Below are 11,445 nucleotides of genomic sequence, written 5' to 3'. Positions count from 1 at the left end.
GCCCCACAGCTGGTTGCTGGACGTGGATGCAAATGCTGAGGGCCTTGGGCACCAGGGGCTGTCACCAGCCCATGAGTGTCAGAGAGAGGATGGTGTGAGGCCAGAACGCCTGTGTCTGGGGGAACAGCGTCACTGGGGAGGTGCAGGGAGCCAGGCATGACCCAACACGAGGGGCTGGGCTGTGCTGGGCTTTAGCAGGGCTGTGCTTTTGGCCCTGACAGCCTGCACTCACCCAGGACTGACACATGCGCCATCTGGCACTCACACAGGGCAGCAGGAGGCAGCCCAGCCGGGTGGGCATTTGCTGAAGAGATGGCAAGTGTCAAGGGAGACTGTGTCCACGGGGAGACTCACCGTCAACGCTGAGGGCACGGGCCAGGCCACCCTCTCGCACGCGGTCACCACTGTTCTTCAAGCGCAGCTGCAGCAGCCACTCACGTGGCACTTCCGGCATTGTGGGCTCAGTCCCACGGGCTTCCCAGGGAGTCCCAGGGCACATTTTGGGGCCGTCCAGACACGGTGGCTCACGCCAGGGGCTGTTGGGGTATGAGGCAGGGGATGGTCATGACTCTGGCTGACTCCTTCTACCATCCCATGTGGGCATCAGCCTCTGTGGCCACAGCAATAGGGCACAAGCAGCCGTTTCCCTCAGGGGCCAGAGGGTAGCTGCACTAGGCTCCGGGGAGCTAGACACAGACATAGATACGGAGGCGGAAGGAGAGCAGGGGAGAGGGGCACAAGCCTGCCTCACAACGGAATCAAGGGCTCTGGTGACCTATGGGACTGCCCGCCCCAGGCTCCACTGGGATGGCTCACTCCAGCTCCGGGGCACCCCTGAAAGCAAATGTCTGTCCCTTCAAGGCCGCATGCCGGGCCACAGCCAAGTGCACCTGCTGAGCAGCTTGAGCACACCACCTCTCGGGCTCCCCACCCCTGACCAGCACAGGCCCCAGGACATCTCTCCAGCCCCTGCTTGCTGGCTCAAGACTCTCCTCATGCCACCCACACAGGATCCTGACACAGGCAAGGGAAATCACCACAGGGCAGAGAGGGACAGGCCTCCCCTCACAGAGGCACAGGAGCCATAAGGGCTCAAGAATCACCTGCAAGGACCACAGGGACACAACCAACCCTGACAATGTCTCTAAAGCAAAGTGTAGGCCTGTCAGAGTTGGAATGCCCAGGATGGATGGCAGTGCTGGTCTCAGACACAACAGAGCATGAGCCAGCATGGGTGCCATGGGACCCTGGGGCCCATCGGGTGTCTCCCTCTCCCACGACTGCACGTGGAACCCTGAAACGTGAGTGCCCACACTGTCTGGAGACTTACACGTCCTCGGGTGCAGTCGGGGCGTCATCCTCATCCACAGAGGCCCGCATTGAGGCTGCAAATCACATCACACAAGGGAAGGGCACCGTGAGTGGAGCTAAGCACAGGGGGATCACCCACAGGGGGGTCTACCTCTCTGGCTGAGCAAGGAACAAGCTCCTGGCTCGGGCCCATCTCATAGCCAGCAGGGCAAGGTCCAAGGACACTGATCAGGACTGTCCTTTCCCACGGGAGCCAGGGGAACCTCAGTAACCCACTAGGTCAGTGTCAGACACACATCGCCCAAATCCGGAAGCTGTGTGACCCAACTTCAGGCCTCCTTTGCACCCCTACTCTCAGCACCAGACAAAACCCCAATCGCCTCCTTGAGAGACAAGGCTCTGAATTCCAGCTGTCTGCCTTTCCTGGGAATGTGGCAGGGTTGTGTCTGCTCACACACACTGCGCTGAGGATAAGAGGAGCAGAGCTTTGGGGGCTCTTCGGTAACCCAGACCACATGAAGGTCTCGCATGTGCACGGACAGTGTGAGACAGAGGCCCCAGCTCCAAGGGCCGGCATTGGAACCCTGAGGCAGAACCTGGAAGAGCCTTCTGGACTGGCTGAATCCAATCAACTCGTCTCACAAGGGAGGCTAGTCGGCTCACGAGAGACACATGAGCCCCACAGCTGGTTGCTGGACGTGGATGCAAATGCTGAGGGCCTTGGGCACCAGGGGCTGTCACCAGCCCATGAGTGTCAGAGAGAGGATGGTGTTAGGCCAGAACGCCTGTGTCTGGGGGAACAGCGTCACTGGGGAGGTGCAGGGAGCCAGGCATGACCCAACACGAGGGGCTGGGCTGTGCTGGGCTTTAGCAGGGCTGTGCTTTTGGCCCTGACAGCCTGCACTCACCCAGGACTGACACATGCGCCATCTGGCACTCACACAGGGCAGCAGGAGGCAGCCCAGCCGGGTGGGCATTTGCTGAAGAGATGGCAAGTGTCAAGGGAGACTGTGTCCACGGGGAGACTCACCGTCAACGCTGAGGGCACGGGCCAGGCCACCCTCTCGCACGCAGTCACCACTGTTCTTCAAGCGCAGCTGCAGCAGCCACTCACGTGGCACTTCCGGCATTGTGGGCTCAGTCCCACGGGCTTCCCAGGGAGTCCCAGGGCACATTTTGGGGCCGTCCAGACACGGTGGCTCACGCCAGGGGCTGTTGGGGTATGAGGCAGGGGATGGTCATGACTCTGGCTGACTCCTTCTACCATCCCATGTGGGCATCAGCCTCTGTGGCCACAGCAATAGGGCACAAGCAGCCGTTTCCCTCAGGGGCCAGAGGGTAGCTGCACTAGGCTCCGGGGAGCTAGACACAGACATAGATACGGAGGCGGAAGGAGAGCAGGGGAGAGGGGCACAAGCCTGCCTCACAACGGAATCAAGGGCTCTGGTGACCTATGGGACTGCCTTCCCCCGGCCCCCACTGGGATGGCTCACTCCAGCTCCGGGGCACCCCTGAAAGCAAATGTCTGTCCCTTCAAGGCCGCATGCCGGGCCACAGCCAAGTGCACCTGCTGAGCAGCTTGAGCACACCACCTCTCGGGCTCCCCACCCCTGACCAGCACAGGCCCCAGGACATCTCTCCAGCCCCTGCTTGCTGGCTCAAGACTCTCCTCATGCCACCCACACAGGATCCTGACACAGGCAAGGGAAATCACCACAGGGCAGAGAGGGACAGGCCTCCCCTCACAGAGGCACAGGAGCCATAAGGGCTCAAGAATCACCTGCAAGGACCACAGGGACACAACCAACCCTGACAATGTCTCTAAAGCAAAGTGTAGGCCTGTCAGAGTTGGAATGCCCAGGATGGATGGCAGTGCTGGTCTCAGACACAACAGAGCATGAGCCAGCATGGGTGCCATGGGACCCTGGGGCCCATTGGGTGTCTCCCTCTCCCACGACTGCACGTGGAACCCTGAAACGTGAGTGCCCACACTGTCTGGAGACTTACACGTCCTCGGGTGCAGTCGGGGCGTCATCCTCATCCACAGAGGCCCGCATTGAGGCTGCAAATCACATCACACAAGGGAAGGGCACCGTGAGTGGAGCTAAGCACAGGGGGATCACCCACAGGGGGGTCTACCTCTCTGGCTGAGCAAGGAACAAGCTCCTGGCTCGGGCCCATCTCATAGCCAGCAGGGCAAGGTCCAAGGACACTGATCAGGACTGTCCTTTCCCACGGGAGCCAGGGGAACCTCAGTAACCCACTAGGTCAGTGTCAGACACACATCGCCCAAATCCGGAAGCTGTGTGACCCAACTTCAGGCCTCCTTTGCACCCCTACTCTCAGCACCAGACAAAACCCCAATCGCCTCCTTGAGAGACATGGCTCTGAATTCCAGCTGTCTGCCATTCCTGGGAATGTGGCAGGGTTGTGCCTGCTCACACACTGCGCTGTGGCATAAGAGGGGCAGAGCTTTGGGGGCTCTTCGGTAACCCAGACCACATGAAGATCTCGCATGTGCACGGACAGTGTGAGACAGAGGCCCCAGCTCCAAGGGCCGGCATTGGAACCCTGAGGCAGAACCTGGAAGAGCCTTCTGGACTGGCTGAATCCAGTCAACTCGTCTCACAAGGGAGAGGCTAGTCGGCTCACGAGAGACACATGAGCCCCACAGCTGGTTGCTGGACGTGGATGCAAATGCTGAGGGCCTTGGGCACCAGGGGCTGTCACCAGCCCATGAGTGTCAGAGAGAGGATGGTGTGAGGCCAGAACGCCTGTGTCTGGGGGAACAGCGTCACTGGGGAGGTGCAGGGAGCCAGGCATGACCCAACACGAGGGGCTGGGCTGTGCTGGGCTTTAGCAGGGCTGTGCTTTTGGCCCTGACAGCCTGCACTCACCCAGGACTGACACATGCGCCATCTGGCACTCACACAGGGCAGCAGGAGGCAGCCCAGCCGGGTGGGCATTTGCTGAAGAGATGGCAAGTGTCAAGGGAGACTGTGTCCACGGGGAGACTCACCGTCAACGCTGAGGGCACGGGCCAGGCCACCCTCTCGCACGCAGTCACCATTGTTCTTCAAGCGCAGCTGCAGCAGCCACTCACGTGGCACTTCCGGCATTGTGGGCTCAGTCCCACGGGCTTCCCAGGGAGTCCCAGGGCACATTTTGGGGCCGTCCAGACACGGTGGCTCACGCCAGGGGCTGTTGGGATATGAAGCAGGAGATGGTCATGACTCTGGCTGACTCCTTCTACCATCCCATGTGGGCATCAGCCTCTATGGCCACAGCAATAGGGCACAAGCAGCCGTTTCCCTCAGGGGCCAGAGGGTAGCTGCACTAGGCTCCGGGGAGCTAGACACAGACATAGATACGGAGGCGGAAGGAGAGCAGGGGAGAGGGGCACAAGCCTGCCTCACAACGGAATCAAGGGCTCTGGTGACCTATGGGACTGCCCGCCCCAGACCCCTACCGGGATGGCTCACTCCAGCTCCGGGGCACCCCTGAAAGCAAATGTCTGTCCCTTCAAGGCCGCATGCCGGGCCACAGCCAAGTGCACCTGCTGAGCAGCTTGAGCACACCACCTCTCGGGCTCCCCACCCCTGACCAGCACAGGCCCCAGGACATCTCTCCAGCCCCTGCTTGCTGGCTCAAGACTCTCCTCATGCCACCCACACAGGATCCTGACACAGGCAAGGGAAATCACCACAGGGCAGAGAGGGACAGGCCTCCCCTCACAGAGGCACAGGAGCCATAAGGGCTCAAGAATCACTTGCTAGGACCACAGGGACACAACCAACCCTGACAATGTCTCTAAAGCAAAGTGTAGGCCTGTCAGAGTTGGAATGCCCAGGATGGATGGCAGTGCTGGTCTCAGACACAACAGAGCATGAGCCAGCATGGGTGCCATGGGACCCTGGGGCCCATTGGGTGTCTCCCTCTCCCACGACTGCACGTGGAACCCTGAAACGTGAGTGCCCACACTGTCTGGAGACTTACACGTCCTCGGGTGCAGTCGGGGCGTCATCCTCATCCACAGAGGCCCGCATTGAGGCTGCAAATCACATCACACAAGGGAAGGGCACCGTGAGTGGAGCTAAGCACAGGGGGATCACCCACAGGGGGGTCTACCTCTCTGGCTGAGCAAGGAACAAGCTCCTGGCTCGGGCCCATCTCATAGCCAGCAGGGCAAGGTCCAAGGACACTGATCAGGACTGTCCTTTCCCACGGGAGCCAGGGGAACCTCAGTAACCCACTAGGTCAGTGTCAGACACACATCGCCCAAATCCAGAAGCTGTGTGACCCAACTTCAGGCCTCCTTTGCACCCCTACTCTCAGCACCAGACAAAACCCCAATCGCCTCCTTGAGAGACATGGCTCTGAATTCCAGCTGTCTGCCATTCCATGGGAATGTGGCAGGGTTGTGCCTGCTCACACACACTGCGCTGAGGCATAAGAGGAGCAGAGCTTTGGGGGCTCTTCGGTAACCCAGACCACATGAAGATCTCGCATGTGCACGGACAGTGTGAGACAGAGGCCCCAGCTCCAAGGGCCGGCATTGGAACCCTGAGGCAGAACCTGGAAGAGCCTTCTGGACTGGCTGAATCCAGTCAACTCGTCTCACAAGGGAGAGGCTAGTCGGCTCACGAGAGACACATGAGCCCCACAGCTGGTTGCTGGACGTGGATGCAAATGCTGAGGGCCTTGGGCACCAGGGGCTGTCACCAGCCCATGAGTGTCAGGGAGAGGATGGTGTTAGGCCAGAACGCCTGTGTCTGGGGGAACAGCGTCACTGGGGAGGTGCAGGGAGCCAGGCATGACCCAACACGAGGGGCTGGGCTGGGCTGGGCTTTAGCAGGGCTGTGCTTTTGGCCCTGACAGCCTGCACTCACCCAGGACTGACACATGCGCCATCTGGCACTCACACAGGGCAGCAGGAGGCAGCCCAGCCGGGTGGGCATTTGCTGAAGAGATGGCAAGTGTCAAGGGAGACTGTGTCCACGGGGAGACTCACCGTCAACGCTGAGGGCACGGGCCAGGCCACCCTCTCGCACGCAGTCACCATTGTTCTTCAAGCGCAGCTGCAGCAGCCACTCACGTGGCACTTCCGGCATTGTGGGCTCAGTCCCACAGGCTTCCCAGGGAGTCCCAGGGCACATTTTGGGGCCGTCCAGACACGGTGGCTCACGCCAGGGGCTGTTGGGGTATGAGGCAGGGGATGGTCATGACTCTGGCTGACTCCTTCTACCATCCCATGTGGGCATCAGCCTCTGTGGCCACAGCAATAGGGCACAAGCAGCCGTTTCCCTCAGGGGCCAGAGGGTAGCTGCACTAGGCTCCGGGGAGCTAGACACAGACATAGATACGGAGGCGGAAGGAGAGCAGGGGAGAGGGGCACAAGCCTGCCTCACAACGGAATCAAGGGCTCTGGTGACCTATGGGACTGCCCTCCCCAGACCCCTACCGGGATGGCTCACTCCAGCTCCGGGGCACCCCTGAAAGCAAATGTCTGTCCCTTCAAGGCCGCATGCCGGGCCACAGCCAAGTGCACCTGCTGAGCAGCTTGAGCACACCACCTCTCGGGCTCCCCACCCCTGACCAGCACAGGCCCCAGGACATCTCTCCAGCCCCTGCTTGCTGGCTCAAGACTCTCCTCATGCCACCCACACAGGATCCTGACACAGGCAAGGGAAATCACCACAGGGCAGAGAGGGACAGGCCTCCCCTCACAGAGGCACAGGAGCCATAAGGGCTCAAGAATCACTTGCTAGGACCACAGGGACACAACCAACCCTGACAATGTCTCTAAAGCAAAGTGTAGGCCTGTCAGAGTTGGAATGCCCAGGATGGATGGCAGTGCTGGTCTCAGACACAACAGAGCATGAGCCAGCATGGGTGCCATGGGACCCTGGGGCCCATTGGGTGTCTCCCTCTCCCACGACTGCACGTGGAACCCTGAAACGTGAGTGCCCACACTGTCTGGAGACTTACACGTCCTCGGGTGCAGTCGGGGCGTCATCCTCATCCACAGAGGCCCGCATTGAGGCTGCAAATCACATCACACAAGGGAAGGGCACCGTGAGTGGAGCTAAGCACAGGGGGATCACCCACAGGGGGGTCTACCTCTCTGGCTGAGCAAGGAACAAGCTCCTGGCTCGGGCCCATCTCATAGCCAGCAGGGCAAGGTCCAAGGACACTGATCAGGACTGTCCTTTCCCACGGGAGCCAGGGGAACCTCAGTAACCCACTAGGTCAGTGTCAGACACACATCGCCCAAATCCGGAAGCTGTGTGACCCAACTTCAGGCCTCCTTTGCACCCCTACTCTCAGCACCAGACAAAACCCCAATCGCCTCCTTGAGAGACAAGGCTCTGAATTCCAGCTGTCTGCCTTTCCTGGGAATGTGGCAGGGTTGTGCCTGCTCACACACACTGCGCTGAGGCATAAGAGGAGCAGAGCTTTGGGGGCTCTTCGGTAACCCAGACCACATGAAGATCTCGCATGTGCACGGACAGTGTGAGACAGAGGCCCCAGCTCCAAGGGCCGGCATTGGAACCCTGAGGCAGAACCTGGAAGAGCCTTCTGGACTGGCTGAATCCAGTCAACTCGTCTCACAAGGGAGGCTAGTCGGCTCACGAGAGACACATGAGCCCCACAGCTGGTTGCTGGACGTGGATGCAAATGCTGAGGGCCTTGGGCACCAGGGGCTGTCACCAGCCCATGAGTGTCAGGGAGAGGATGGTGTGAGGCCAGAACGCCTGTGTCTGGGGGAACAGCGTCACTGGGGAGGTGCAGGGAGCCAGGCATGACCCAACACGAGGGGCTGGGCTGGGCTGGGCTTTAGCAGGGCTGTGCTTTTGGCCCTGACAGCCTGCACTCACCCAGGACTGACACATGCGCCATCTGGCACTCACACAGGGCAGCAGGAGGCAGCCCAGCCGGGTGGGCATTTGCTGAAGAGATGGCAAGTGTCAAGGGAGACTGTGTCCACGGGGAGACTCACCGTCAACGCTGAGGGCACGGGCCAGGCCACCCTCTCGCACGCAGTCACCATTGTTCTTCAAGCGCAGCTGCAGCAGCCACTCACGTGGCACTTCCGGCATTGTGGGCTCAGTCCCACGGGCTTCCCAGGGAGTCCCAGGGCACATTTTGGGGCCGTCCAGACACGGTGGCTCACGCCAGGGGCTGTTGGGGTATGAGGCAGGGGATGGTCATGACTCTGGCTGACTCCTTCTACCATCCCATGTGGGCATCAGCCTCTGTGGCCACAGCAATAGGGCACAAGCAGCCGTTTCCCTCAGGGGCCAGAGGGTAGCTGCACTAGGCTCCAGGGAGCTAGACACAGACATAGATACGGAGGCGGAAGGAGAGCAGGGGAGAGGGGCACAAGCCTGCCTCACAACGGAATCAAGGGCTCTGGTGACCTATGGGACTGCCCTCCCCAGACCCCTACCGGGATGGCTCACTCCAGCTCCGGGGCACCCCTGAAAGCAAATGTCTGTCCCTTCAAGGCCGCATGCCGGGCCACAGCCAAGTGCACCTGCTGAGCAGCTTGAGCACACCACCTCTCAGGCTCCCCACCCCTGACCAGCACAGGCCCCAGGACATCTCTCCAGCCCCTGCTTGCTGGCTCAAGACTCTCCTCATGCCACCCACACAGGATCCTGACACAGGCAAGGGAAATCACCACAGGGCAGAGAGGGACAGGCCTCCCCTCACAGAGGCACAGGAGCCATAAGGGCTCAAGAATCACTTGCAAGGACCACAGGGACACAACCAACCCTGACAATGTCTCTAAAGCAAAGTGTAGGCCTGTCAGAGTTGGAATGCCCAGGATGGGTGGCAGTGCTGGTCTCAGACACAACAGAGCATGAGCCAGCATGGGTGCCATGGGACCCTGGGGCCCATCCTGTGTGTCTCCCTCTCCCACGACTGCACGTGGAACCCTGAAACATGAGTGCCCACACCGTCTGGAGACTTACACGTCCTCGGGTGCAGTCGGGGCGTCATCCTCATCCACAGAGGCCCGCATTGAGGCTGCAAATCACATCACACAAGGGAAGGGCACCGTGAGTGGAGCTAAGCACAGGGGGATCACCCACAGGGGGGTCTACCTCTCTGGCTGAGCAAGGAGCAAGCTCCTGGCTCGGGCCCATCTCATAGCCAGCAGGGCAAGGTCCAAGGACACTGATCAGGACTGTCCTTTCCCACGGGAGCCAGGGGAACCTCAGTAACCCACTAGGTCAGTGTCAGACACACATCGCCCAAATCCGGAAGCTGTGTGACCCAACTTCAGGCCTCCTTTGCACCCCTACTCTCAGCACCAGACAAAACCCCAATCGTCCCCTTGAGAGACAAGGCTCTGAATTCCAGCTGTCTGCCTTTCCTGGGAATGTGGCAGGGTTGTGCCTGCTCACACACACTGCGCTGAGGCATAAGAGAAGCAGAGCTTTGGGGGCTCTTCGGTAACCCAGACCACATGAAGGTCTCGCATGTGCACGGACAGTGTGAGACAGAGGCCCCAGCTCCAAGGGCCGGCATTGGAACCCTGAGGCAGAACCTGGAAGAGCCTTCTGGACTGGCTGAATTCAGTCAACTCGTCTCACAAGGGAGGCTAGTCGGTTCACGAGAGACACATGAGCCCCACAGCTGGTTGCTGGACGTGGATGCAAATGCTGAGGGCCTTGGGCACCAGGGGCTGTCACCAGCCCATGAGTGTCAGAGAGAGGATGGTGTGAGGCCAGAACGCCTGTGTCTGGGGGAACAGCGTCACTGGGGAGGTGCAGGGAGCCAGGCATGACCCAACACGAGGGGCTGGGCTGGGCTGGGCTTTAGCAGGGCTGTGCTTTTGGCCCTGACAGCCTGCACTCACCCAGGACTGACACGTGCGCCATCTGGCACTCACACAGGGCAGCAGGAGGCAGCCCAGCCGGGTGGGCATTTGCTGAAGAGATGGCAAGTGTCAAGGGAGACTGTGTCCACGGGGAGACTCACCGTCAACGCTGAGGGCACGGGCCAGGCCACCCTCTCGCACGCAGTCACCATTGTTCTTCAAGCGCAGCTGCAGCGGCCACTCAAGTGGTTCTTCTAGCATCGTGGGCTCAGTCCCACGGGCTTCCCAGGGAGTCCCAGGGCACATTTTGGGGCCGTCCAGACACGGTGGCTCACGCCGGGGGCTGTTGGGATATGAAGCAGGAGATGGTCATGACTCTGGCTGACTCTTTCCTACCATCCCAAATGTGAAACATTCTCTTTGGCATTAGAGCAATAGGGCACAAGCAGCCGTTTCCCTCAGGGGCCAGAGGGCAGCTGTTCGAGGATCCTGGGAAGTAGAAAGAGACATAGAGACTGAGGTGGAGGGAGAGCAGGGAAGATGGAATAACATTGCAGGTCTGCCACCCGGCCAGCCCAACAAATGAATCAAGGGCTCCGGTGACCAATGGGACCACCTTCCCCAGGATCACAACCCAAGACCTCACTCCCACTGTGAGACACCACTGAGAGCAAATGATGTCCTGCACACCTAGCTGTAGCAACTGCACCTGCTGAATACCCTGAGCACCCCACCGCTCAGGCTCTCCACCCCTCACCACAACAGGCCCCGGGCCATCTCTCCAGCCCCTGCTTGCTGGCTCTCTCCTCATGCCACCCACTGAGCATCCTCACACACACACAGGAATGCATCATAGGGCAAAGAGGGACAGATCTTTCCGCACAAAGGCAGAAGCATCACCAAGGCCTCAAGTTTGCCTGTAAGGACTGCCCCTTGTATCTAACCCAAACAGTGTCTTTACTGCAGAAAATGCTGTTACCAGAACAGACCCTTTGGCAATGCACGGGCTGCTGGCATATTTGTCCTCAGGACATGCCAGGTCCGAGGCACCATGCATCCCATGGTGTCCGAGATTCTCCGTGCATCCCTGCCACTGAGTGGCCACATCATCTGGGTGCTTACCCGCCTTGGAACGAATCATACTGTGTGTCCATTGCCTCCACAGGTATCTCGGAAACTGCAAAGAACATTGGACAGTGATTTGGTGAGACCCTCCGTAAACCGCTTACAGACCACACAGGGACATCCTGACCATCTAGCTGATTCATCCATCTGGATGTGGGTGATGAGGTCTTTTTTGAAGA

General features: G+C 60.0%; 1 protein-coding gene and 1 long non-coding RNA gene across 2 annotated transcripts; both read right to left on the bottom strand.

The window, feature by feature from the left end:
* Positions 1–475: 475 nt before the first annotated feature.
* Positions 476–2,411, bottom strand: LOC121170756. Its single transcript, XR_005886049.1, has 3 exons — positions 2,342–2,411; positions 1,331–1,385; positions 476–536 (listed from the first exon to the last, which is right to left on the bottom strand). It is a non-coding gene; the product is annotated as an uncharacterized LOC121170756 (long non-coding RNA).
* Positions 2,412–5,303: 2,892 nt separating this feature from the next.
* On the bottom strand, positions 5,304–10,402 carry LOC121170713. Its single transcript, XM_041001953.1, has 6 exons — positions 10,303–10,402; positions 9,291–9,345; positions 8,312–8,493; positions 7,300–7,354; positions 6,323–6,504; positions 5,304–5,362 (listed from the first exon to the last, which is right to left on the bottom strand). The coding sequence occupies exons 1-6, from the start codon at positions 10,400–10,402 to the stop codon at positions 5,304–5,306; spliced, it is 633 nt and encodes a 210-aa protein (XP_040857887.1).
* Between the last annotated feature and the right edge of the window lie 1,043 nt (positions 10,403–11,445).

The sequence above is a fragment of the Ochotona curzoniae genome, unplaced genomic scaffold, assembly GCF_017591425.1.
Source record: "Ochotona curzoniae isolate NIBS_2020 unplaced genomic scaffold, NIBS_Ocur_1.0 scaffold_2476, whole genome shotgun sequence".
In the NCBI taxonomy this organism is placed as follows: Eukaryota; Metazoa; Chordata; class Mammalia; order Lagomorpha; family Ochotonidae; genus Ochotona; species Ochotona curzoniae.
This window is presented reverse-complemented; position numbering and strand designations above follow the sequence as displayed.

Bases quoted from the DNA above. Each gene is read 5' to 3' on its own strand.
- LOC121170713 (XM_041001953.1), bottom strand. From the start codon at position 10,402: ATGCTAGAAGAACCACTTGAGTGGCCGCTGCAGCTGCGCTTGAAGAAC. The intron at 7,355-8,311 runs GTGAGTCTCCCC...TGTGATTTGCAG, and splicing joins CCGTGCCCTCAGCGTTGACG to CCTCAATGCGGGCCTCTGTG. The intron at 6,505-7,299 runs GTAAGTCTCCAG...ATACCCCAACAG, and splicing joins CCGACTGCACCCGAGGACGT to CCCCTGGCGTGAGCCACCGT.